The sequence below is a fragment of the Amblyomma americanum genome, chromosome 6 (assembly GCF_052857255.1).
Source record: "Amblyomma americanum isolate KBUSLIRL-KWMA chromosome 6, ASM5285725v1, whole genome shotgun sequence".
Taxonomy (NCBI): Eukaryota; Metazoa; Arthropoda; class Arachnida; order Ixodida; family Ixodidae; genus Amblyomma; species Amblyomma americanum.
The window spans coordinates 32,402,546-32,430,539 of record NC_135502.1 but is presented as its reverse complement, the minus strand read 5'-3'; the positions used below and the strand labels follow the sequence as shown (position 1 = coordinate 32,430,539).

Sequence of the window (27,994 nt, the reverse complement as noted above, 5' to 3'; positions counted from 1 at the left end):
AAGATAAGCTTAAATAAAATTTAGTTCTGATCATGATGTGAATTTAGCATGTGATGATAACGGCATAAGAAAGTTTATAAATTTGAATACTGGATAGCGTTTGTCGCTTTAAGTGCTTACCCACGCATGTTGGTTGGTCTAGATGGAATGTGCATTTTTCGTTTGCCTTGCAGCTTGCGTTCTTCTTGTCGTCTTCTGAGCATTTATCTGTGAAAAAGGCGCAAAAATAAACAGTTCGTGTGTTTTCCTAATGAAGATAAGCTTACAACAAAATTTAGTTCTGATCATTATGTGAATTTAGCATGTGATGATAACGGTATATGAAAGTTTATAGATTTGAATACTGGATAGCGTTTGTCGCTTTAAGTGCTTACCCACGCATGTTGGTTGGTCTAGATGGAATGTGCATTTTTCGTTTGCCTTGCAGCTTGCGTTCTTCTTTTCGTCTTCTGAGCATTTATCTGTGAAAAAGGCGCAAAAATGAACAGTTCGTGTGTTTTCCTAATGAAGATTAGCTTACAACAAAATGTAGTTCTGATCATGAAGTGAATTTAGCATGTGATGATAACGGCATAAGAAAGTTTATAAATTTGAATACTGGATAGCGTTTGTCGCTTTAAGTGCTTACCCACGCATGTTGGTTGGTCTAGATGGAATGTGCATTTTTCGTTTGCCTTGCAGCTTGCGTTCTTCTTTTCGTCTTCTGAGCATTTATCTGTGAAAAAGGCGCAAAAATGAACAGTTCGTGTGTTTTCCTAATGAAGATTAGCTTACAACAAAATGTAGTTCTGATCATGAAGTGAATTTAGCATGTGATGATAACGGCATAAGAAAGTTTATAAATTTGAATACTGGATAGCGTTTGTCGCTTTAAGTGCTTACCCACGCATGTTGGTTGGTCTAGATGGAATGTGCATTTTTCGTTTGCCTTGCAGCTTGCGTTCTTCTTTTCGTCTTCTGAGCATTTATCTGTGAAAAAGGCGCAAAAATGAACAGTTCGTGTGTTTTCCTAATGAAGATTAGCTTACAACAAAATGTAGTTCTGATCATGAAGTGAATTTAGCATGTGATGATAACGGTATAAGAAAGTTTAGAGATTTGAATACTGGATAGCGTTTGTCGCTTTAAGTGCTTACCCAAGCATGTTGGTAGGTCTAGATGGAATGTGCATTTTTCGTTTGCCTTGCAGCTTGCGTTCTTCTTTTCGTCTTCTGAGCATTTATCTGTGAAAAAGGCGCAAAAATAAACAGTTCGCGTGTTTTGCTATTGAATATAAGCTTACAACAAAATTTATTTCTGATCATAATGTGAATTTAGCATGTGATGATAACGGTATAAGAAAGTTTATAGATTTGAATACTGGATAGCGTTTGTCGCTTTAAGTGCTTACCCACGCATGTTGGTTGGTTTAGATGGAATGTGCATTTTTCGTTTGACTTGCAGCTTGCGTTCTTCTTTTCGTCTTCTGAGCATTTATCTGTGAAAAAGGCGCAAAAATAAACAGTTCGTGTGTTTTCCTAATGAAGATAAGCTTACAACAATATTTAGTTCTGATCATTATGTGAATTTAGCTTGTGCGGTATAAGAAAGTTTATAGATTTGAATACTGGATAGCGTTTGTCGCTTTAAGTGCTTACCCACACATGTTGGTTGGTCTAGATGGAATGTGCATTTTTCGTTTACCTTGCAGCTTGCGGTCTTCTTTTCGTCTTCTGAGCATTTATCTGTGAAAAAGGCGCAAAAATAAACAGTTCGTGTGTTTTCCTAATGAAGATAAGCTTACAACAAAATTTAGTTCTGATCATGATGTGAATTTAGCATGTGATGATAACGGTATAAGAAAGTTTATAGATTTGAATGCTGGATAGCGTTTGTCGCTTTAAGTGCTTACCCACGCATGTTGGTTGGTGTAGATGGAATGTGCATTTTTCGTTTGCCTTGCAGCTTGCGTTCTTCTTTTCGTCTTCTGAGCATTTATCTGTGAAAAAGGCGCAAAAATAAACAGTTCGTGTGTTTTCCTAATGAAGATAAGCTTACAACAAAATTTAGTTCTGATCATGATGTGAATTTAGCATGTGATGATAACGGTATAAGAAAGTTTATAGATTTGAATGCTGGATAGCGTTTGTCGCTTTAAGTGCTTACCCACGCATGTTGGTTGGTGTAGATGGAATGTGCATTTTTCGTTTGCCTTGCAGCTTGCGTTCTTCTTTTCGTCTTCTGAGCAAATATCTGTGAAAAAGACGCAAAAATAAACACTTCGTGTGTTTTCCTAGTGAAGATAAGCTTAAATAAAATTTAGTTCTGATCATGATGTGAATTTAGCATGTGATGATAACGGTATCAGAAAGTTTATAGATTTGAATACTGGATAGCGTTTGTCGCTTTAAGTGCTTACCCACGCATGTTGGTTTGTCTAGATGGAATGTGCATTTTTCGTTTGCCTTGCAGCTTGCGTTCTTCTTTTCGTCTTCTGAGCAAATATCTGCGAAAAAAGACGCAAAAATAAACACTTTGTGTGTTTTCCTAATGAAGATAAGCTTAAATAAAATTTAGTTCTGATCATGATGTGAATTTAGCATGTGATGATAACGGTATATGAAAGTGTATAGATTTTAATACTGGATAGCGTCTGTCGCTTTAAGTGCTTACCCACGCATGTTGGTTGGTCTAGATGGAATGTGCATTTTTCGTTTGCCTTGCAGCTTGCGTTCTTCTTTTCGTCTTCTGAGCAAATATCTGTGAAAAAGACGCAAAAATAAACACTTCGTGTGTTTTCCTAATGAAGATAAGCTTAAATAAAATTTAGTTCTGATCATGATGTGAATTTAGCATGTGATGATAACGGCATAAGAAAGTTTATAAATTTGAATACTGGATAGCGTTTGTCGCTTTAAGTGCTTACCCACGCATGTTGGTTGGTCTAGATGGAATGTGCATTTTTCGTTTGCCTTGCAGCTTGCGTTCTTCTTGTCGTCTTCTGAGCATTTATCTGTGAAAAAGGCGCAAAAATAAACAGTTCGTGTGTTTTCCTAATGAAGATAAGCTTACAACAAAATTTAGTTCTGATCAATATGTGAATTTAGCATGTGATGATAACGGTATATGAAAGTTTATAGATTTGAATACTGGATAGCGTTTGTCGCTTTAAGTGCTTACCCACGCATGTTGGTTGGTCTAGATGGAATGTGCATTTTTCGTTTGCCTTGCAGCTTGCGTTCTTCTTTTCGTCTTCTGAGCATTTATCTGTGAAAAAGGCGCAAAAATGAACAGTTCGTGTGTTTTCCTAATGAAGATTAGCTTACAACAAAATGTAGTTCTGATCATGAAGTGAATTTAGCATGTGATGATAACGGTATAAGAAAGTTTAGAGATTTGAATACTGGATAGCGTTTGTCGCTTTAAGTGCTTACCCACGCATGTTGGTAGGTCTAGATGGAATGTGCATTTTTCGTTTGCCTTGCAGCTTGCGTTCTTCTTTTCGTCTTCTGAGCATTTATCTGTGAAAAAGGCGCAAAAATAAACAGTTCGCGTGTTTTGCTATTGAATATAAGCTTACAACAAAATTTATTTCTGATCATAATGTGAATTTAGCATGTGATGATAACGGTATAAGAAAGTTTATAGATTTGAATACTGGATAGCGTTTGTCGCTTTAAGTGCTTACACACGCATGTTGGTTGGTTTAGATGGAATGTGCATTTTTCGTTTGACTTGCAGCTTGCGTTCTTCTTTTCGTCTTCTGAGCATTTATCTGTGAAAAAGGCGCAAAAATAAACAGTTCGTGTGTTTTCCTAATGAAGATAAGCTTACAACAATATTTAGTTCTGATCATTATGTGAATTTAGCTTGTGCGGTATAAGAAAGTTTATGGATTTGAATACTGGATAGCGTTTGTCGCTTTAAGTGCTTACCCACACATGTTGGTTGGTCTAGATGGAATGTGCATTTTTCGTTTGCCTTGCAGCTTGCGGTCTTCTTTTCGTCTTCTGAGCATTTATCTGTGAAAAAGGCGCAAAAATGAACAGTCCGTGTGTTTTCCTAATGAAGATAAGCTTACAACAAAATGTAGTTCTGATCATGAAGTGAATTTAGCATGTGATGATAACGGTATAAGAAAGTTTAGAGATTTGAATACTGGATAGCGTTTGTCGCTTTAAGTGCTTACCCACGCATGTTGGTAGGTCTAGATGGAATGTGCATTTTTCGTTTGCCTTGCAGCTTGCGTTCTTCTTTTCGTCTTCTGAGCATTTATCTGTGAAAAAGGCGAAAAAATAAACAGTTCGCGTGTTTTCCTATTGAATATAAGCTTACAACAAAATTTATTTCTGATCATGATGTGAATTTAGCATGTGATGATAACGGTATAAGAAAGTTTATAGATTTGAATACTGGATAGCGTTTGTCGCTTTAAGTGCTTACCCACGCATGTTGGCTGGTTTAGATGGAATGTGCATTTTTCGTTTGCCTTGCAGCTTGCGTTCTTCTTTTCGTCTTCTGAGCATTTATCTGTGAAAAAGGCGCAAAAATAAACAGTTCGCGTGTTTTCCTATTGAATATAAGCTTACAACAAAATTTATTTCTGATCATGATGTGAATTTAGCATGTGATGATAACGGTATAAGAAAGTTTATAGATTTGAATACTGGATAGCGTTTGTCGCTTTAAGTGCTTACCCACGCATGTTGGCTGGTTTAGATGGAATGTGCATTTTTCGTTTGCCTTGCAGCTTGCGTTCTTCTTTTCGTCTTCTGAGCATTTATCTGTGAAAAAGGCGCAAAAATAAACAGTTCGTCTGTTTTCCTAATGAAGATAAGCTTAAACAAAATTTAGTTCTCTTCATGATATGAATTTAGCATGTGATGATAACGGTATAAGAAAGTTTATAGATTTGAATACTGGATAGCGTTTGTCGCTTTAAGTGCTTACCCACGCGTGTTGGTTTGCCTAGGTGGAATGTGTATTTTTCGCCATAGGTAGCATAAGAGGGCTCTCGCACAGTTCCGCCCTCGCCGTTAGATGACCTTCTACGTCACACTCGCGTTATTAGAGGCGTGCTACGTCCACCGCTATGGACGAGGGTGGCGCTTGTGAACACTCTCAAGGTTCGCTTACACGCTAAACATAAATACCTGCGAAAGCAGCAGATTGGACAGCCGTCGCCGTAGCTCAGTTGGTAAGAGCATCTGACGCGATATTCGGAGGTCGTGCGTTCGGATCCCACCGGCGGCATGGTTGTTTTTTCTGCTGCTTTATAAGTAATTTTCTTTAAAACTAATTGATTGGCACTAGATAATAAAACAATAGAAACATTCCCCTATGCACCTTGGTTTCGGTGACTGTTGGCTTCCTTAATATGTTTATATATATATATATATATATATATATATATATATATATATATATATATATATATATATATATATATATATATATATATATATATATATATATATAGCTTTGTCAATAAGGAAACCTTCTACTACTACTTCGAACATCCATTCAGCTTACATGCCTACTGTTACTGAGCTAGATTTACGGGATGTATTGAAAACAATGTCAATTTCAAAAACGCCAGGGTAAGATGGTGTTAGGATGAGGGATCTCATAGTGCATTTTGACAGATTTAAAACCGTATTACTTTATATTATCAACGAAACTTTCACAACTGGACACAATCATTGCTACATGAAAATAAGTTTGATAAGAACTTTGCACAAAAAAGGCTCTAAAAGAGATTTTAAGAATTACAGGCCAATTGCGATCTTGTCCGCCATCGCTTGTATCATGGAGAAAATTGTACATGCCTGCATCACGTCCTTTTGTGATAATTGCCATCTACTAAATGCCGCCCAGTATAGTTTCCGCAAAGGTAAAAGTACCGTAAGCCTACTAGAAGATTTTCATGATTTATTCTGTAAAGAAATAGATGAAAATAACATTGTCCTTACACTTTTTATTGATTTGCAAAAAGTGTTTTATACTATCAACCATAATTTACTATTAGCTAAACTCGATCATTTTGGTTTCAGAGGTCCTTACATGCCGTTTTTTAAGAGCTATTTTACTGATCGAGAACAATACGTTCGAATAGGCGAATCATATAGTACAATGTTACACTTTCTACTGGTGTTCCTCAGTGCTCAGTTTTAGGGCCCTTATTATTGAATATTTACGTCAATGACATGACCGATCTTCCTTTAAGCTCTCAGATTTTTTTATATGCAGATGACACTGCTCTGGTGATACCAAGTGAAACTTATGAAGAAGCATCCGGCAGGATGCAACGGGATGTTCATTTTTGAATTTTTCAACGCTAATCAGATTTATACTAATATCTCATAAACCTGCCTTCCTTGTTTTCATAGTCCATACAAAAAACTTCGAACATGCTCTAATATATATCTTCATGATAAGAATTGTACATGCTGTTCATGCCCACCTTTGGAACTTAAATCGAGCTTTAAGTATCTTGGCATGACATTTGACGAAACTCTCATGTAACTCTCATATTCAAGAGCTAGCCAAACGTTTGCGCGTGGTGTGTGTTTATATGTATGTCCTACGATCTATTTGCGATGTGTCGGTTAGAAAAATGATTTATAAAGTATAAGAAGAATCCATATTGCGATATGGAATAACAATTTACGGAACCGCATCATTATATAAACTAAACATACTAAGCCGCATACTGTACAGAATTGCATCTAATCTCGCCTACGGAACCAGCTGTCATGATAAAGCAGTAATAGCTAGTATGGCTACATTTTGAGGTGCTACCTGTACACAAGCAATTTATTTTTGACATATTGCGCAAACATTTCTTCCACAGCGTCTTTAAAATCGATAACAACAAAGTACGGTCTCTCCGTCAGACGGAAAAATACGTCATACCATGGAGATACACTAATTATGAAGAAAAAAACCCGCAGTCATTATGTTCCTTATTACTTCAATAAGATGCAAACCGCCCCGAGCATTAATGTATTAAAACAACTTAAGAAGTTTCCTCGATCGTTGTTGAATAGTAATATTGAGTGACAAATTTTTAATCTGTTTTTTCTATGTTCTCAGCGTTGCCATTTCGTGCATGAAAGTGACAACGGTGGAATGCTGTCTTGTACTCTACGTTTTTTGTACTTGTGTTCTCCTCGCATCGCGGAAGCAATTTCTGAATCTGTCTGGTTCGAGCTCTTTTGTGTTTTTGTGTTTCTATTTTATTGCATCGCGGAAGCAATTTCCGAGTCGGTCTTGTTCGAGCTCTCTTTTGTTTTTCTATTTTATTCACTGCTGAGTCATGTACTTAACTCCCCGGCTGCCCTGCCACGCACACAAGCGATAACGCTTACCCGAGCTGGAGCATGTACTTGGGAATATACATACATACATATATATATATATATATATATATATATATATATATATATATATATATATATATATATATATATATATATATATATTGTTACGTGGTCCAGGCGGGAACGACGCGAGAACGCCCGGGCACAGCACACAGGTCAAGAGCACAGGGCGGCCCGCACAGAGCACCAGGCACACAACACCGAATCCCAGAGCACGCGCGCCTCCGAGAGTCTTCATTCATCTCTTCTTCTATCCGTTGCATGGCCCCCGGTCGCAAAAAAACACCGTCTCGGTGGAAATTAGGGCGGGGCAAGGGATTGCGACACGTAGGGCTTGAGGCGAGAGACGTGGACAACGTCACTCTGTGATGCACCGGAGGTGGTCTCCGGAAAGGCCGGGGCAATCTCGTAGGTGACGGCGGTGACCTGGCGGAGCACACGGTATGGGCCAACATAGCGGGACATTAGTTTTTCGCAAAGCCCGACACGGCGTGTGGGCGACCAAAGCAAGACGAGGGCTCCAGGGGAAAAAGTTACCATGCGGTGGCGGCGGTCGTAGTAGTCCTGCTGCGAGGCCTGCGAGGCTTGTAGGCGGGAGCGAGCCAGCCGGCGGGCGTGGTCGGCGCGGGCAATAGCGTCGTGGGCATATTCAGATGGCGGGGAAGGAGATGTCGGAAGCAGCGTGTCCAAAAGTAATTGGGGTTCACGACCGTACAAGAGATAGAACGGGGAGTAACCGGCAGTGTCATGACGAGAAGAATTGTAGGCCAATGTCACGTATGGAAGGGCAATGTCCCAGTCCTGATGGTCCGGGGAAACGTACATTGCGAGCATATCCGTGAGAGTGCGGTTGAGGTGCTCTGTAAGACCGTTGGTTTGGGGATGATAGGCGGTGGTCAGCTTATGTTTTGTTGAGCAGGAACGGAGAATGTCGTCGACAACTTTAGAGAGAAAGCAACGGCCGCGGTCGGTGAGAAGTTGGCGGGGTGCACCATGACGGAGGATGAGGTCGTAGAGGAGAAAATCGGCCACGTCGGTAGCAGTACTGGTGGAAAGGCCCACGTGATGGCATAGCGAGTAGCATAATCTGTCGCAACGGCAATCCATTTGTTTCCGGAGGTGGACTCCGGAAGCGGGCCAAAAGATCCAAGCCAACACGATAGAATGGTCCAGGGGGCACATCAAGAGGCTGGGGCAAACCCGCGGAGAGCGTGGCGGGACGTTTCCGGCGCTGGCACTGGTCGCAGGCACGAACATAGCGGCGGACGGACTGGTACAGACGGGGCCAAAAGAAGCGACGACGCACGCGGGCGTAAGTACGCGAGACACCCAGATGTCCAGCAGTGGGGAGGTCATGGAGCTCGTGGAGGACGTCGTTGCGCAGATGCTTCGGGACAACAAGCAGTAGGTCTGGGCCGGCGGGGTTCAGGCTTCTGCGGTAGAGTGTGTCATGATGAAGTACAAACCGGCGCAGGGCAGGGTCAGATGAAGAGGATCTGAGGCGGGAAATAATAGAGCGGAGCTCGATATCTCGTCGCTGCTCATCGCCAAGGTGAGTAAGAGCAGAGAGCGAGAAGAGGTCAGCGGCGGAGTCACTGCCAGAATGATCAGAAGAGTCAACGGGATAGCGGGAGAGGCAATCAGCATCAGTGTGTAGCCTACCTGACTTATATACCACGGTATAGTCGAAGTCTTGGAGGTGTAAAGCCCAGCGACCTAGGCGGCCAGTAGGATCTTTCTGTGATGAGAGCCAGCAGAGCGCATGGTGGTCGGTGACAACCGTAAAAGGGCGGCCGTAGAAATATGGGCGGAATTTCCCAACCGCCCAGACAAGGGCTAAGCACTCACGTTCGGTAATTGAGTAATTGCGCTCCGGGGCGGAGAGGAGGCGACTGGCGTAGGCGATGACACGGTGCTGTTCGGATTGCCTCTGAGAGAGAATAGCGCCGATGCCATAGCCACTGGCGTCTGTGCGGACTTCAGTGGGAGCTGTCACATCGAAGTGGTCCAGAACTGGCGTGGTAGTAAGCTTCAATATCAAGGTGGAAAACGCGTGTGCTTGGTCGGGTCCCCAGATGAAGGTGGCGTCCTTTTTCAGGAGGTCGGTGAGGGGGCGGGCGATGTCGGCGAAGCCTTCAACAAATAGACGAAAGTAGGAGCACAGCCCTAATAAGCTGCGGACGTCGTTACAGGAACGTGGCTGAGGAAAGTCTTTAACGGCTCGGATCTTATCAGGGCCAGGGTGCACCCCCGTGTCGTCGACGACATGACCCAAGATGGCGAGTTGACGGCGCGGGAAACGGCACTTAGACGAGTTGAGCTGCAGGCCAGCATGACGAAAGAGGGAAAGGATCTGAGAAAGGTCAGTGAGGTGAGAGGAAAACGAGGGCGAAAAGACAATGACGTCATCGAGATAGCACTGGCAGGTGGACCACTTAAATCCTTGCAAAAGAGCATCCATCATGCGTTCAAATGTGGCTGGTGCGTTGCATAATCCGAAAGGCATAACTTTGAATTGATAAAGGCCACCAGGAGTCACAAGAGCGCTTTTCTCACGGTCCTGTTCATCTACAGCAATTTGCCAGTAGCCGGAGCGAAGATCTATGGACGAGAAGAATTTGGCACCATGGAGGCAGTCAAGCGCGTCATCGATACGCGGCAGGGGGTACAGGTCCTTTTTAGTTATCTTATTCAGGTGGCGATAATCAATGCAAAAACGCCATGAGCCATCCTTTTTCCTGACAAGGACGACGGGTGAGGCCCAGGGACTGTGTGAGGGTTCGATAATGTTTTTTTCTAGCATTTTAGTAACTTCCGCATTGGCTACTTGACGCTCGGCGTGAGAGACCCGGTAAGAGCGGCGGCGGATGGGAGGGGCATCGCCTGTTTCAATGCGGTGCCTGACGGCGAGTGTTTGACCCAGCGCGGTGTTGTTCACGTCAAAAATATCCGAAAAAGATTCGAGAAGGGCACGAAGCTTGGCAGTTTGATCGGGATGGAGGTCGGTAGCCATCATGGTTGTGAAGGTGTCGGTCGACAGAAGAGACTGCCGGCGCGGTGCGGCGGTTTCTGGAACTGGGGTAGCGGGCAACGTAGCCACGTGGCAAGGAGCGAGAGGGGATAGCGTAGCGACGCAGATGCCGGACGGTAGCACTTGAGAAGTGAGGCCGAAGTTGAGGAAAGGCAGAGAGAGGGCGTTTGCTTGGATGGTGGCAATGGTATAAGGTAGGGCAACGTTACGGGTCAGGAGGAGGTCAAGATTGGGAGTAACGAGATAGTCGCCATCGGGAACTGGGCGAGATGGGGTCAATGGAACAAAAGAGGCGGTTCGGGATGAGAGGCGAGCATATGCGGTACTGAACATTCGCAGTGATACATCAAGTGGGTCTGAATCCAGCATTGGAAGGGCGAGGTGTAGAACACCCTCCGAGCAGTCAATGAGGGCGGAATGGGCAGTCAAAAAATCTAAGCCGAGGATAAGGTAATGGGCACAGGTGGTCAGCACGGTGAACTGAACTGGTATACTCTGGCCGGCAATAGTAACGCGCGCGGTACACATACCGTCCACAGCAGGCATGCCACCATGCGCGACACACACGGGATGTTGCAGGCGTGAGTACTTTGCGGAGGCGACGGCGGAGGGCGGCACTCATTACTGATACATGAGCACCGGTGTCAATCAGGGCGTGCACAGGAACACGGTCGATAGTGACGTTCAGAAGATTAGGTCGAGTGGTCGAGAGAGGATTTGTAGTCCGGGTCGTTGATGCAGCGTCACCTCCGGGAGCTGCAGCACTTAGTTTTCCAATTGGGAGCGGCTGCGAGAAGGCGACTGGGGGGAACGAGAGCGGCGGCCCTGCGGGGACGGAGAGCGGGAGAATCGGCGTGGAGAGGGTACGGCTGGTGCAGACGGTTCGGACGGGGCGCGGGTCGAGAAGTTGTGGGATGAGGCGGGACTGTAGAAGGAGGGGAAGACGTTGCGGGGCGTTGAAGACCATGGACTGCGGCAATGACGGGCGATGTGGCCAATGCGAGAGCACCGGAAGCAAATGGGACGGTCGTCCGCCGTGCGCCAGTCATTGGGATTGCGGGAACGGGGCAGAGAATAATAGGTGCGACGAAAAGCACAGGGAGGGGGCTGGGGGGTGTCCGGGCTTCTGATGGCGCACACTGCCGGAGCGAGGTTCTGATGAGCGAATTCCTGCCGCACGACGGCCTGAATCAGCGACACAGCGGGCAGGGTTGTATCAGGGACGGAGGGCGGGGATATCACAGGTGCGAGGGCCTCCAGTTCACGTCGGACGATCCGGGTGACTGAATCGGTGACGGCAGGGGCGTCCGAGGGCGTGCGGGATGGTGATCGGTGGTCCTCACAGGAAGATGTCGCGGCCGTGTTGGGAAGGCGAGAAAACGACGGCGAAATGCGGCGGCCTTTGACTTGATCAAATCGACGGCACTCGTTTATGATGGAGTCAATTGAGGTACAGTATTTGCAAACAAGCAAGTGGGACGCATCGTCGGCAATGCCTTTGAGCACGTGACCCACTTTATCGGTCTCACTCATTGCGGAGTCGACCTTGTGACAAAGCGCCAAGATGTCCTGAATGTAGGCCACGTAGCTCTCGGTAGAATATTGTGCTCGAGTAGCCAGCTGTTTCTTGGCGGCGAGCTGGCGGTCATCAGGTCTACCGAAAAGCGTCTTCAACTTTTCCTTAAAGGTGTCCCAACTTGTTAGCTCTTCCTCGTGGGTCTCGTACCATACGCGCGCCGTGCCATTGAGGTAAAAGATGACGTTCGCGAGCATTAGCGTAGGGTCCCACCTGTTGTAGTTGCTGACACGCTCGTAGAGGTTAATCCAGTCTTCGACGTCCGAGCCATCTGTGCCGGAAAACGTGCCGGGGTCACGAGGAGGAGCCATGATGACGAAAAGAGGGGTAGTGGGGGTAATGGGGCTCCTTGACCGGCCGGGTGGAGCCATGGTGGTAGTCCCGGCCTGACGAGTACTACGAAGCTGCGTGGTGTGCGCAGCGTAAAATCCGCACCTCCACCAAAGATGTTACGTGGTCCAGGCGGGAACGACGCGAGAACGCCCGGGCACAGCACACAGGTCAAGAGCACAGGGCGGCCCGCACAGAGCACCAGGCACACAGCACCGAATCCCAGAGCACGTGCGCCTCCGAGAGACTTCATTCATCTCTTCTATCCATTGCAATATATATATATATATATATATATATATATATATATATATATATATATATATATATATATATATATATATATATTGTAACGGGGGGTTTGTTACGAGGTACTGGGGCGACGGGAACGGCAACGGCAGCAGTCTGGGATCAGATCGGCAAAAGACACACAAGCGTAGCGCTGGCAAAAACTCTCGAGAACACTGTCACCTCGTCTTCGTCTTTTCAAATCATCCGACGCATCTTCTTCTTTAGCCTTACAATCACCCCGGGGACAAGAGGAGCCATCCTGGCGACTTAGGATGATGGCAAGACGGCGGGGTCGTAGTAGGGCTTGAGGCGCTGGACATGAACGGTCTCCCGTCCTCGGCGGCGGAGATCAGGAGACGCGTGAGGGGTTCCACGATATAATTAACCGGAGAGGTGCGCTCCAGCACACGGTAGGGACCATGGTACTTCGCAAGAAATTTTGAGGAGAGACCGGGAGTTCCTGAAGGGATCCAGAGCCACACAAGTGCACCAGAAGTGTAGTTCGGTGGGGTTTGGTCTTGGTCGAGGCGGGAGCGCTGGCGATGCTGGGTGTCAGTGGTGAGTGACCGGGCAATTTGGCGGCAGGCTTCGGCGTGTTGCGCGGCGTCGGAAACAGGCCGATATTCGGATTCATCAGGGCGGTAAGGGAGGATAGTGTCGATAGTAGCAGAGGGTTGGCGGCCGTAAAGTAGGAAGAAAGGAGAGAATCCGGTGGTAGACTGCGTAGCGGTATTGTACGCATAAGTAACGTACGGAAGGACGAGATCCCAATTCGTGTGGTCAGAAGCGACGTACTTGGAGAGCATGTCTCCGAGTGTGCGGTTAAATCGCTCAGTGAGGCCATTGGTCTGCGGATGATAGGCGGTGGTAGTTCGGTGAATAGTGTTGCACTCTTTGAGAAGCGCCTTCACCACCTCAGATAAGAACACGCGGCCTCGGTCACTGAGCAGTTCACGAGGTGCACCGTGGCGAAGGATGAATCGGTGCAAAATGAAGGAGGCGACGTCCGTCGCTGTGGCAGCCGGAAGGGCAGCAGTTTCGGCATATCGTGTAAGGTGATCCACCGCTACTATAGCCCAACGGTTGCCGTCTGCAGTGTATGGAAGCGGACCGTATAAATCAATGCCAACGCGGTCGAACGGGCGTGGAGGGCATGGTAACGGCTGCAGCTCAGCAGCAGAATGATGGGAGGTGTCTTGCGACGTTGGCAGGGAATGCATGCGCGCACGTACTTCATGATAAAGGTGTACATTCCGCGCCAGTAGTAGCGCAGCCGTATGCGGGTGTAGGTCTTGAAAACGCCCGCGTGACCGCTGTGGGGGGCAGCATGGAAGTATGCGCATATCTCCGAGCGTAAGTGACGTGGAATAACGAGCAGCCACTTGCGACCTTCGGAGTTGTAGTTACGGCGATAAAGTAGGGTGTCACGGATCGCAAAATGGGCAGCTTGGCGGCGGAGCGCACGTGACGGTGAAGCAGCCGTCGGGTTGGCGAGAAAGTCGAGAAGGGAAGCGATCCAGGGATCCATGCGTTGCGCTGAAGGCATGTCGCTGAGGCGAAGCAAGGGCAGAGAAGCGTCGGAGGTGGAAAGGCTGGCGATCTCGGCTGGAAGGGGGCAGCGTGACAGAGCATCGGCGTCTTGATGCTTGCGGCCGGTGCGATACACGACGCGGATATCATATTCTTGCAAGCGAAGGGCCCACCTAGCGAGGCGGCCGGAGGGGACAGTGTTCTCGAGAACACTGTCACCTCGTCTTCGTCTTTTCAAATCATCAGACGCATCTTCTTCTTTAGCCTTACAATATATATATATATATAAAATCATGAACGCTACTCTTGGGAGGCTCTCCTGCTTGAAGGAGACAACGTAGGAAATTTCACCCGTGTAACGGCGATGGCGGAAACTGTGCGAGAGCCCTCTTATGCTACCTATGGCAACAAGACTGCCAGAACCGAGACCGCCGTTAAGTTATTAGCAGACAAGGTAAAGGAAATGAGGGGCTCATTTGACAAACATATTAAGGAAGCTAACAATCACCGAAACCAAGGTGCGCGCGCGCGCACGCGCACACGCACGCACGCACGCACACACACACACACACACACACACACACACACACACACACACACACACACACACACACACACACACACACACACACACACACACACACACACACACACACACACACACACACACACACACACACACACACACACACACACACACACACACACACACACACACACACACACACACACACACACACACACACACACACACACACACACACACACACACACACACACACACACACACACACACACACACACACACACACACACACACACACACACACACACACACACACACACACACACACACACACACACACACACACACACACACACACACACACACACACACACACACACACACACACACACACACACACACACACACACACACACACACACACACACACACACACACACACACACACACACACACACACACACACACACACACACACACACACACACACACACACACACACACACACACACACACACACACACACACACACACACACACACACACACACACACACACACACACACACACACACACACACACACACACACACACACACACACACACACACACACACACACACACACACACACACACACACACACACACACACACACACACACACACACACACACACACACACACACACACACACACACACACACACACACACACACACACACACACACACACACACACACACACACACACACACACACACACACACACACACACACACACACACACACACACACACACACACACACACACACACACACACACACACACACACACACACACACACACACACAACGTTCGCATTATATGACTAAAATTCCTCGGATATTCAGACCTACTTAAGCATCAAGACCATACAGAGAAGTATATGCAACGTGGCTCATTATACACGTCAACCTCTTTCTTTTAATCTAGAAATTTCAATTCGAGTAAAATTTTATCGAGGCGAAAACAATTTTTTTTCACTTTAAAACGAGCCTGGCCTGTAGGCATTGCCGAAGTATACCTTCATCGCAGAGCACGGATGTGGCGCCGATTAATAATGCGACAGGATTGGAACCGCGTGTTGGGAAAAACTGTCCGGCGTCTGATGCGATATAGCAGAGCGGCGCGTGTATGCCGGTTGCTTTTCTTCGGTTAAGTGATGGTGTGCAACCCACCGCTTCAAGCGATGGTCGATGGATTCTGGAGATCAGACATGGAATAGGAGACCAATTGAGCAAGAGTCTCAACTCTAAAGAGGTACAAATAATGCTAAGTGCTCAGTTGAGATGGATGTGTACAAGTGTGTGTGATGTGTCGTGTCATGCGAAGCGGGAAGAAAGGCTAATGCTACGAATTTCCGGCGGACCGGCCGACCTATCGCATGTGACTTTTTTTAATGCGGCAACGTTAAGGGTTTCTTTCAGCAGAAAACCCAACGTTGGCGGCATTGGCGCGCCAAGAAAAGCAAGTGGCCCACTTGTCGCCAAGGTCAGATGACCTTGTGATGTCATCCCAAGCTGCCCACTGTGGAAGGTGGCAGTTAAATTAATAATTGGTTTTGCGAGGTTACCTACGCTGCGACGGCACCTTAACCTAGCTACCATGACGATGAGAACCTGCCTACCTGGTTACGAGCTACCTGCCCCCTGGGGCACGTGGGAATGAAATTAATTTTACGAAATTCAAAGCAATTGCCGCCTTTCCGCAGTAGCACTGCTCATAAGCCTTATGAGAGCTTGGAAGAGCAACCTGTGTCTCATTGGATTGGAAAACATTTAATTCGTCAGAAAAGGCAGAATGCAGATGATCCGTGCTAGGTGGCTATCAGTCCACGGCTGACAGCGACCAGGGTAGCCCATTCATTGCCCCGGGTTTGAACTCCCAAGTCTGAGCTGACCAACACGGCCTCCCACTGCTCGAGAGTAGGAACCTGTATTAGAGATTTCCGGGGCGGCTCCTCTTTACAATTCCACAATAGGTGATCATAAGTGGCTAAATCACCACATAATGTACATGCAGGGTCGTATTCACCGGGGTAGAATTTTGACAACAGGTAAGGGGTCATGAAGGATCGCGTCTGGAGTCGCCTCCAAGTGGTCTCCTGCTCCTTATTAAAGGCTTTGTCTGGAGGAGGGAATATCCTCCTTTCAAGTTTAAAATGATTAGTAATATCGTGAAAAGATGACAGGCCGTCCTTCGAAAAACTCTCAGCAACGACAGCGTCCCCTGCTCGGCTGACAAATCCTCGAGCTGTTATGTGTGACGCTTCGTTACCAGGGTTCCCCGAGTGAGCCGGGTCCCATATCAATTAAATAATTCTAAGTCTTTGGTTTGACCCAATATGCTCATTGCTGCCTGAGAAATTCTGCCCCTCGCATAATTGCGTATGGCAAATTTAGAGTCGCTGAGTATGGTAGTAGCTTCTGTGTTAATGATAGCAAGGGCGATTGTCGCCTCTTCTGCCGTTTCCGAGGATTTCGTTATGGTAGTGCCGGAGACTATCGTTTACCTTGCGTATCCACCGCCGTTAGTGCGAACGCTTGTTTCTGGGGATATTCTTCGGCATCTACATATACTGCATGTTCATCTTGGTTGTATATGTTGTGTAGAGCTTTTGCCCTAGCCCTTCTTCTCCCCTCGTGCTGAGCAGGATGCATATTCTTAGCTAGTGGCTTAACTCTTATTACCTTAGCGATGCGTTTAGGTATCTGTGTTTTGGTATCTTGGGGTGGCAACTGTATGCCTAGTCCTAAACAATCAAGTATGGTTCTTCCTGCTTTGGTGCGGGAAAGCCGGCCTCTCTGCATTGTTAAGTGTGCCTCTGTAAGCTCGTCTAAGGTGTTGTGTACTCCCAAGCCCAGAAACCTTTCGTTGGAGGTACAGTTCGGTAGCCCTAATGCTACCTTGTATGCTGTTCTAATCATAGACTCTACTTTGGCTTTTTCACTACTGTCTAGTTTTAAGTATGGGAGTGCGTAGACAAGCCTGCTTATTACAAATGCTTGTACTATTTTGCAAAGTTCTGTCTCCTTCACTCCCTTCCTTTTGCTTGCAATTCGTCTAATTAGTCTTACCGTCATATTGACAGTTGTCTGGAGTTTTTGTAGTGTTTCCTTGTTCTTCCGGTTCGACTGAAGGAAGAGTCCTAGGATTCTTATAGTTTGAACTTCCTTTACAAGGAGCCCTTCCACCCAGATTTTCAGTTGAGGCGGAGGTTTGTAATTTTTTGCTCGAGGGCCCCTTGGTTTGTATCTGATTAGAAATAATTCGGACTTGGAGGGCGAGCAGGTTAACCCTGCTTTACCCGCCAGGTCTTGTATTATGTCTACAGCTTGTTGCAGGGTATCCTCTATCTGACCATCGCTGCCAGTTGTGGTCCATAAAGTGATATCATCTGCGTAGAATGTGTGTTGCAGCCCCGGGATGGCTGCTAATTTAGAAGGAATTTTAATTAGTGAGAGATTAAAAAGGAAGGGTGACAGGACTGAGCCCTGTGGCGTTCCTTTACCTCCAAGTGAGATAGAGTCTGATTTAATCTCTCCCACTGCTATCTGTGCCGTTCTGTTACTGAGAAATGACTTGATGTACTGGAAAATTCTTTCCCCTGGGTTGATGTCCGAGAGATTCCTTAAGATTGCATCGTGCGTGACATTATCAAACGCCTTGTTCAAATCCAAGCCTAATACGGCTTTAGTTCCTCTGCTGCGTTCCATGTCTATTATGTCTGCCTTGAGTTGCAGCATAACATCTTGGGTAAAAAGATTAGCCCTGAAGCTTAGCATGGAGTTAGGGAGTAAGTTATTGTCCTCAGCGTATTCTTGTAACCGATTGAGAATTATATGTTCCATTAACTTTCCTAAGCAGGATGTTAAAGAGATTGGGCGTAGATTCTCTATACACAATTTCTTGCCTGGCTTTGGAATGAATGTAATCTTTGCATGTTTACATTCTTGTGGAATGTTTCCGTCTGTCCAGTATTTGTTCATGAGATCAGTGAGTGCTGTCACTGACCCTGCGTCCAAGTTTCTAAGTGCTTTGTTAGTAACACCGTCAGGCCCGGCTGCAGAGGTGGTGCGTAGTTGCCCCATGGCAAGCCACACTTCCGACTCCATAATCTCAGCGTCCAAGTTCTCGTTTGGTGTTCCCTGATAGTTTGGCAGCGGTCCATCTGGGGTTGTGTTTAAGTATCGATCTCATAGTTCCGTTAATAACTCCTCTATGGTGCCTTGATACTGATACACTAATCTCATAAGTTGACCTCGTTCAGTTGATTTAGCCTCTGCGGGGTCAAGAAGGTGCCTTAGCAGATGCCAAGTTTTCCTGCACTCGAGCTTGCCATTCATGCGGTCGCAAATTTGCTCCCATTGTTTGTGTTGAAGCTCTAGAGTATATTTTTCAATTAGTCTCTGCAACTGTGCAATTCTCTTTTTAAGATTTTTGTTGTGTTTGTTCCTCTTCCAGCGGTTTTGCAAGCTGAAATAAGCTTCCCACAGATGCAATAACCTAGAGTCAGTGACTTGTCCTTCTTCCATGCCGATTTCGGCTGTGGTAGCCTGAATGTCCATTTTTAGTGATTCCACCCAGTCCACGAGATGTTCAATTACTGGGTATGTGCTTTCATCTTTTTGTCTTTGTTCTCTTATTACCCTAAACTTGTCCCAGTCCGTAATTTTTACTGTGTTGAAGACTGATTTATGCCTTGCTGTCTCAAAGGTGGTAGATATAATGTAATGGTCACTGCCTAGCGTGTGTCCTGTGTTAGTCCATGTTCGGTTTTGTATGTTCTTTGCCAGGGTGAGGTCTGGCGACGTGTCTTTACATATACTGTTGCCTAGTCTCGTGATTTCTTGGGGGTTGTTCAGGACAGTTAGGCCTAGATTTTGGACCACTTGCCATACCCTGTTGCCTTTGGGACCGACTCTAGTGTATCCCCATTCCGGGTGTGGTGCGTTAAAGTCCCCTACTATTAATAGCTTGGATTTAGTCGCTAGTCTCAGAGTCTTGATAAGTAATTCCGGTATACCGGTACCCTTATCTTTGGGTGGGCTATATACATTAAGCAGAAACAAATTTGTATCTCCTCGTTTCTTGGGTAAAATCTCAAGGAGGACGTAGTCTTCCTTTGAACTTTCTATGGAGTGCTGTAGTGCAGTAATATTGCGTTGTAATAACTTGGCGGTGGACACGCCTGTAATTGAGCCGGCATCATATCCTGGCGGAAGAAACGCTTTATAGCCCGGTAATTTGACCGCGCCACTAGCTTCTTGTAGAGCAATAATGTCTGGTGGACGTTGTTGTGCTTGAATGTGAAACTGCAGATTCCCCCGTTTGCGCCGGAAGCCTCTGCAATTCCACTGCCATACCTCAAATTGTTGCGACGGTGCCATATTGGTGATCCACTCTTTGCTGTAATGACGTTAAGCTGTTCTCCAATGCGGTCAGCTTCTCCATCACTTGTTGGAACATAGACATTACTTGAGTTTGGAACTGTCTGAATTCCACTGCTAAGGCATCTACCTTAGCCTCTAAGTTTCCTACTCTAACCTCTAGGCTGTCTACCTTGTTCTGAATGCTATCCACTCTTGTAGTGATTGCATTAGGGTCAGCTCTTAATGGAGCGGGCGTAGCCGGCTGCGGTACATCGCCTGCAGAGGCTTCGGCAGCTCGTTTGTTTTGGGTATTCTCCGCGGGGGGAGGGGGTCTTTTAACTGCGGTGCGTTTGTCTGTTTCCATAGCCTCGCATGCGGGAATGGGTGCTTTAAGAGGGGCTTGCACAGGTGTTTGCTGTGACTGTGCTCTTTGCTCTCTCGAGGCCATGACAAGTCGACGAAGCTCCGCCATTTCTTTCTTTAGTCTGGCGTTTTCCTCGTCACGCGCCTTAAGCTCTTTGTGGAATTGTTCTATAAGTTCCTTCTCCCGAGCGCTCATCTGTTGGCAGGCCGGATTTCGCCAGCTAACCTTTTTGTTGGTTCGGCTGCTGCTTCTGCCTCGGTCTGAACTTGTGCTCTTCTCTCCATCAGCCGCCCCACTCAGCGGCGGGAAGGAACTGGATCTATCTCTGCCCTTGTTCCATGTTTGGTTCCTCGCCTGGCTCGAAGATCGGTGCCTGGATCTCGGGTGATGCTCCCCGTGATGTGGGGCCGCACCTTCCACGTGATGCTGGGCCGCATCCTCTTTAAGCCTATGTGGTTGTTGTCTCCGGACCACGAGGCGGTGCTTGCAATTCCGGCTCCCGGTGTGGTGTGCCCCATGGCACACGATGCAGTCGGGTTTACATGTGAGTGGCTCCCCATCAGGAGGTGCAGGATGGTTCTCGCCACATCGGTGGCACAGGTTGGCTTTGGGTCTGTAGCAGACGTCGGCTCTATGTCCGACTCTCCGGCAGTTGTAGCAGGTTTCGACTTGTTCCCGGTAAGGGTGCACATGGAATACGGATCCCCAATAGTAGATCTGGCTCGGAACTTTGTTCCCTTGGAATGTTATCTGGATCGTTTTTGAACGACCCAGCTTACGAGTGTCGAGGATCACGACACCCGGGTTGCGATTAATGAAGCCTTGTCGGACTTCCTCCGGCGAGCTTCCGTCGTAGGCTTGATAAATGACACCTCTGACTGAGTCGTCTGGCGCTGCTACATACGTCGCCACTTCATAGGTGTGATACCTGTGTCTCAGACGCCGCACCGATGGCTTTACTTGAAACAACCGCCTGCCGGGGCAGTGGCGCATCGCTTCATATCTGTACTACTGCGTCAGTAGTGTTATGACTCCCACCAGATCTCTGAATTTAACGTAGAAAATGCATGTAGGCGGAAACCTAGGCGAAAGAGAAGGAATACTTGCACAGGAGAGATCTCTGGTGTATTCTGCTCTTACCGGTAGGTTAATCGTTATGTGATGGTGAAAGAAGGAAGAGTCCCAGGCCGCTTAAGTTACCAAATAACACTGTCGCATCATACCCTAAAGACGGAGCTTATGTACTTCTTCACCTTTTTTTTTGGCACGAATATTCACTGTGGCGCTCAGCTAAGCGAACGTGCGCAGAATCTGTTGACATCAGTATAAATACACTGTAAACGGCGTAATTTTGTCAGTACGTGACTCAATTTTTGGAGCTTGGTGCGGTCAGGTAGGCCAACACAGGAGCGATGTGAGCATTTTGCAGTGCCAGTTAGTGGTCGACTTCACGTCATCTTCTCCGACGTAGGGAACAAGATTCGCATTCTCCATTCCTCTTCGCTTTTTCTTAACTGAAGAAAAACCGTAAACAACGTTTGAAGGGGCCCCCTAACACTCACAGCACGAGTTTATCTCCTGCAAACTGGAAATTTCATGCGTTAGTCTGCTTTTCCTTCGTTTTCTCATTAACTCATGTTCAACTTTTCAACGCTTCAATCTTTGCTCTCACAATAAGAACTCTAACGTATCGATGCCCGTTTCTATGCTTAAATTTTTTGAGTGCCTGAGTATGATGTGATGAAGCACGAAGTGTTGAAGGTGTGTGTAGCTGGTCTTAAATGGTTGAGCTGTCGCGTTCCTTTGAGTGCGATTGCCATGGCGAATCTCCAACCTAGCTTTGTTCATTTTTCACGTTTCCAGAATTTGCACTCAAGATACTGTAATTTCATATGCGTTTTTCATAGCCCGAGCAAACGTATCCTTTCTCTGAGAAATGAATCTGATCCTTGTATCGCCTCTGCAGGCTTACTGTTGCTGCCTGACGTTTCACTGTGCCGCCACAGGAGCGCATGCACTTTTGCCATTTGGAGTGGCGTAGAAATGCCGTCTCGCCAATTAATTATGGTCCTCGTCTTGATAGCAGTGATTACAAAAGTTTTGTTTCTTCTTGTATAGTGACAAAGCTCATTCAAGGAAATAATTTTTTGCTTGTGGTAGATATGGTTTTGTTGTCTAGAGCACTGCGTTCTCAAGTGTGCGGGCTGCAAGTGTATCATGCTCCAAATAGTAAAAAAAGGCTGCGAAAGACCGTACCGAAGCCTCTAAAGGGTTGTTTTTCTGGTTGGAAAAATAGACAATAGCCGTGTGTATGGTGGCCGGCGTGTTTACCCAGCAGTTGGAATGTGGTGTGTAGTCAAATGTGACGCTGTAATTTTCCGCGAAACCCACGCCATGACGGCCGCATGTAGACAGGTTGAACTTTGCTCTCGAAAATAGCTACTTTGGTGCCTACTGGTAAATTGGTGGATATTAAGTTGGTCCAAAATATCTGTGCACATTGTTAAAAATCTTGCGATGTCAAAACAACGGTTTTAAGTCTACAGAACACCGCACTGCACAATGGCAAGAAGGGTAAGACTTCGTTGAAGCCGAGACTCGGCGTAATTCGCATGGCAGATTGTGCATTTGTCGAAAATAGTCATCGTTATCAAGCCGACATATTATCGTAGACAAGAGCTCCTCGGTTGTGTCCTTGAGCCCACTAGAATAACACATTGAAGTTTTGGTGACTCGTACACACCCATATTGTGTGGATCCCGCTTCCATCAGCGAGATCACACTTTGGGAGATGCAACGAGGCGAATGCCCAAAATCTTCATTTCCAATAGAAGGCCCTCTGCTATTTTTCGTGAATCCCTCAGATTCATCAACAGGTGTCTAGTAAATTTTTCGAGCGCAGCTTCGAAACAATTTTAGAAGTGTATCGTTGAATGTGAATTTGTTTCTTGTGCTCCAATATTATCTCAACCAAACTGAGACTGCTTTGAGCGTGGTGCGAGAAGGTGCCTATCTTTTTCGGTCAAGTTACCTACAGTTGTCAGGTGCTGCTGCCTGCAGTCAGAGGCTTTGCGGCAACTCCTCGGCCGGAAAGTGCATGGCGGAAGTTTTCGTGCCGGAAAAATAGCGCGAATTCAGCGTGCAAGCCTTCAAAAGGGGCTTATTTAATGCGAAATTGTGCAGTTATGTCTGAATAACCCATAAAAACATGTCGCAATGCAAATGCAGCTATTAGAAAATCCCCATCCGCTAGCGAAGATTTTTATCCTCTTGATATAGCATGCGTTGTTCGACATGGCGAGTTCAAAACAAAGGTAAGGCGGTAAAATCCAATTCCAGAAAAAATAACTTAGTTCAGGTGCTTTACATAGTTCCGCAGCAATTCGAAATCATCGGTTATTGGTATCAATTTGTACTAACCTTCATAATCAGAAAAAAATCTTGCGGAATGGCTTGGTACTGCAGCTTGCTTTGACCTTCCATTTTGAGGGTGCCGGAGCACAGCCCTGTCTCCTATTAATTCAAAGGCCTGTTTTCTGCGGCTTTGCTTCTACTCACTGCATGTAGAAAATGAATTAAAGCACCGCGATGGAAGCCTTCTCTGCAGTTTTCTCCGTCTCACTTGCGATGACTTTCAGGAACTGTTAAAAACTGCAAACGCGGGAAAGACATCGGATGGGCACGGCAGTGTAATGCCGATGCTGCGCGCGGATGGAGGATGACGTGCTGTCAATTTCCTTTGGAGAGATACGCGATGGTTTGCGCGGAGTGCCGTTGAATCAGGTTCTTACATATCTCGTAAAGCGCTCATAAGCTTTACTCACAAAAAAAGGGATCAGTGGCATTTAGAATACCGTGTCTCTAATAAATCTTCGGTCCAGATGACGACTTTGAAGCAGTCACCTTTTACTTTCATAAAAAAAATGTATTATAAAATGTTGTTACGGGGGGACCTACACGCAAACAGCGTCAACGGGTGATTTACGGCAATTTAGCACGCAGCAAATAGCATGCGCCCATATATACTGAATCAAGATATCATAAGCGCGCCAGAAGTTTAACTGCGGCACATGCATGCTTTGTACTTAAGCGCAGATCGGCATTACCTACCGGTGAGGCGGCTTCTGGACTTAAAAACATTTTTTGCTCACCTCAAACCGAATTTACTCGAAAAAAAATTGCTAGATTAGAAACATAGAAGTTGGCGTGTATAATGATACATATCGCTTACTTTTTTCTGAATACTTGGATGCTTAATTTGGGTCCGAATCTACGGAAAAATCCTCTTTTTGTCAATGATGGAAGTGTTTTTCTTAAAAAGAACAGTTCTTAATTATGTGCAATTAATGAAATGCAGTTTACCAGTACACAATAGCTGTATCTTACCAGTAGGCACCTACGCGGCAGAAACGTGGAGGCTAACGAAAAAGGGTTCAGCCTAAGTTAAGGACAACGCCGCCAGCTATGGACAGAAAAATGATAGGTTCAAGATTAGAGACAGGAAGAGGCCAATGTGGATCAGGGGTCAAACACTGCCTTAGCACCTCTTTTTGGGCTAGTTGCTGCATACTTGAATTGGAGAAAAAATAGTGCAAAACCATGCACACCACAAGAAAGAACGAAGACGCGTTTGTGTCTCGTCTTCGTTTTTTATTGTGGTGTGCATGGCTAGGCGCTATTTTTTCTCCAAGTCAAACACTGGTTACTGACATCCTAGTCGAAATCAAGAGGAATAAATGGGCTTGGGCAGGGCATGTAATGCGAAGGAAAGATAGCCGCTGGTCCTAGAATGTAACGGAGTGGATTCCAAGAGAAGGGGAACGTGGGGGGGGGGGGGGGGGGGGCGGTAGAAATTTAGGTGGGCGGGTGAGATTAAGAAGTTTGTGGGGATACGGTGACCGCAGTTGGCAAAGGATAGGGTTAATTGCAAAGACATGGGAGATGTCCTTGCCCTGCAGTGGGCGTTGTGAGGCTGATGATGATGATAGCAACAGGTAAAAAGGACTGGAAATAGAATATACCTGAAATACTAAACGCGTTTATACAAAAAGTTTCTGAAAACGCACTGATTGGCTCCTTTCCTGAACCAAAAAAAACGCAAAAATTTTAGAAGAGTTCACATCTGAAGTCACATAATAAAAACAACAACGCATGGTGATAATATAAAACGATTGTCATTTGCTCTGGTTTCAGACTTTGTTCAAAACTTTTTAACCAACAACCAACCTTTCTTTCATCGTGGAAAATTCAAAGAGCATTTACGTGAGTGAAAAAAAATGTTTTTGTGAGAGAGCATTATGAAATAATAATTCACAAAATCGGCAATTACCCTAATTTTTCTGAATAGAATCAGCGGTAATCTTTGTTGAGGTCTGGGACACTTCCCGTGGAATGGCGCTTTTTGACAATATTCGCTGTGAACACATGCTAACAAAGCCGCGCAGAAAACATGCATTTTTGCAGGGGGTAAGCCCGGGTCAGAGATGGATGATATCGCAACGTTTTAAACAATGCTCGATAAAAAGTTTTCTTTTGAACTTGTTTTGTCTTGTTCATCAGCGCACATCTCTTGATGAGTGGCGCCGCTTCGATAAGACGTCTTAGTTACCGGTACTGCAGTCAGTGCGGCGCTGCTTGCAAAACGATGAGCGGCACGCCCCGAGTTAAGCACACCGCCATGCCGGTGGTTGAATAGAGCACATGGTAGTAACGCGCTGGCTTGCGACTGCTGGCCTTTTCTGGTGGCTACATTTTCTTCGGCTTCATAGATATTCTTTGTATAAAGCTTGCTTCTTAAAGCTCCAATGATAACGCAAAGCGGATCTCATTGCTTACTTCCAGTGTAGGAAGGAATAGGGAAAAATGGCAGATTGAATGATCGCAGAGACGAAATTTACAGGCTAGAATCAAACGTACCTGTGCGGCTCATAATGGTTGCAGTGCCATTTTGGGACGGCTGAGGATCCGACGAGCCATCGCAGCAGTGCAATCTCACGTTCAACAGAAAAACTGCGCAGAAAAGCGCGCAGCGGAAAAGTGGTCCCATTGCTCGGACTGAGAGCGTGGAACTGCCGGCTGCAGAACTCACACACACTGAAGCCCAGGTGATATCAGCAAAGAGCCCTTATCTGCCCTGTGCGTTACCCGAGAGATAGATAGCATAAAAAGCACCCATTGGGCCGCGCATTCTTATCGGAAATAGGGCCCGCCGTTGCATCTCTCTCTAGCGAGAGCATTTGGCTGGGAGGTTAGCATTTCTCTAAGCTTCTGAGTTTGACGTGAGCGCAAATGCTCATGAGTAGGTGATCTGTGCTGTTATATTTTGCGAAATGAGGCAGCGCCAACAGAACCTTACTACGGACTGAACGGACGCGGTTTGTCTTCTACTGTTGCATTGTTTTTGGTGTTGATAGACTGTTGCTGTATTTGGCTCTACTACCATAGTCTTTTTTAATGGTATCAAGAGACAGTCAGAAATTTTGTTGTTATGGCGCTTGCTTTCTCTGTTACATGCGGCCACTGAAAAGGGAACGCTCAGTCTATCCATCAATCGCAGTTATTTTCAACAGAACTTGGGAAAAGTTCTTACTTGAGGCTCTGGGTGATGAAATACACGTTACCGAGGCTGAAAACGCGTTATACTAGCGCATGACAGTCTAGGTTATACCTATATAGGGCGTAAAAATTGAAAAACACTAAAACACTGAGCGCCATAACCACTGAGCCACCACGGCGGTTGCTAGTTATACCTGTTATGAGAAGTCTTAAACCAATGTCTATTCAGAATTTTCAAAAACGCGTCGTGGGAACAAAAAGAAATGTGAAATTCATTAAGCTATTTAATATTGTGACGCAGTTTCATATCTATAGTAATGGTAACGAAATGAAGCTTTCCTTTTTAAACTAACACGTTTTAAAGCAGCTCCAAAGAACACGAAAAGCTGCAGAGCATTTCATTTAATCAGGTGGACATAAAGCTTCGATTTCTACCTTCGTGTGGGCCAGTCGGTGAGCCATCATGGAGAGGTGCAGCGCAAAGGAAACAAGGACGACAAGACATACCCAGAGATTCTGGACAAAAGCATTTTTGGGCAGGAAACCATTTATGAACGCAATTTTTATATATATTGTAAGATTTCACTATAACTATCACTATATCCCCAGATCACCCGACGGCAGTGTTGTATTTTTTTCTATTAATGTTTTTGATATCATAAAAAACATTCCTTATGGCTTTTCCATGGCAGTCTTAACTGTTCGACGCGATAGATGGAAACACTTTAAAATAAAGATTTTGCTACTTATCAGATATTGGGACCATTACCTTCAATATTTTCATAACGGTGTCCTACAGTTTTCATATTTTCAAAACTTTTTGCACGAGAAAGCTGGACATGCGCAAAGAAAACAGGACAAGCGCTGAAAGTATAAAGCTTTGATATAAAGGTATGAAGAAGGTATTAAGCTTCTTCGTCCATAAATGGCCGAAAGCGAAGAAATTCAATGCACAGAGGGCCATTTTACGGCTTGACGGCGAAACCTGAACAAATGGAAACTTTGAACTCAACTGGGAT

The 27,994-nt window shown here is 45.9% G+C and overlaps 2 protein-coding genes across 2 annotated transcripts; both read right to left on the bottom strand.

The window, feature by feature from the left end:
* Nucleotides 1–247: 247 nt before the first annotated feature.
* Nucleotides 248–26,493, bottom strand: LOC144095192 (uncharacterized). Its single transcript, XM_077628978.1, has 11 exons — nt 26,337–26,493; nt 4,677–4,763; nt 4,423–4,509; nt 4,169–4,255; nt 3,915–4,001; nt 3,668–3,754; nt 3,414–3,500; nt 1,638–1,724; nt 1,391–1,477; nt 1,137–1,223; nt 248–261 (listed from the first exon to the last, which is right to left on the bottom strand). Exons 1-11 carry the CDS (start codon nt 26,464–26,466, stop codon nt 248–250), a joined length of 927 nt encoding a protein of 308 aa, XP_077485104.1. The 5' UTR covers nt 26,467–26,493.
* Nucleotides 5,679–12,339, bottom strand: LOC144094364 (uncharacterized). The gene is made up of 2 exons (XM_077628344.1): nt 11,260–12,339; nt 5,679–5,684 (listed from the first exon to the last, which is right to left on the bottom strand). Exons 1-2 carry the CDS (start codon nt 12,337–12,339, stop codon nt 5,679–5,681), a joined length of 1,086 nt encoding a protein of 361 aa, XP_077484470.1.
* Nucleotides 26,494–27,994: the final 1,501 nt, after the last annotated feature.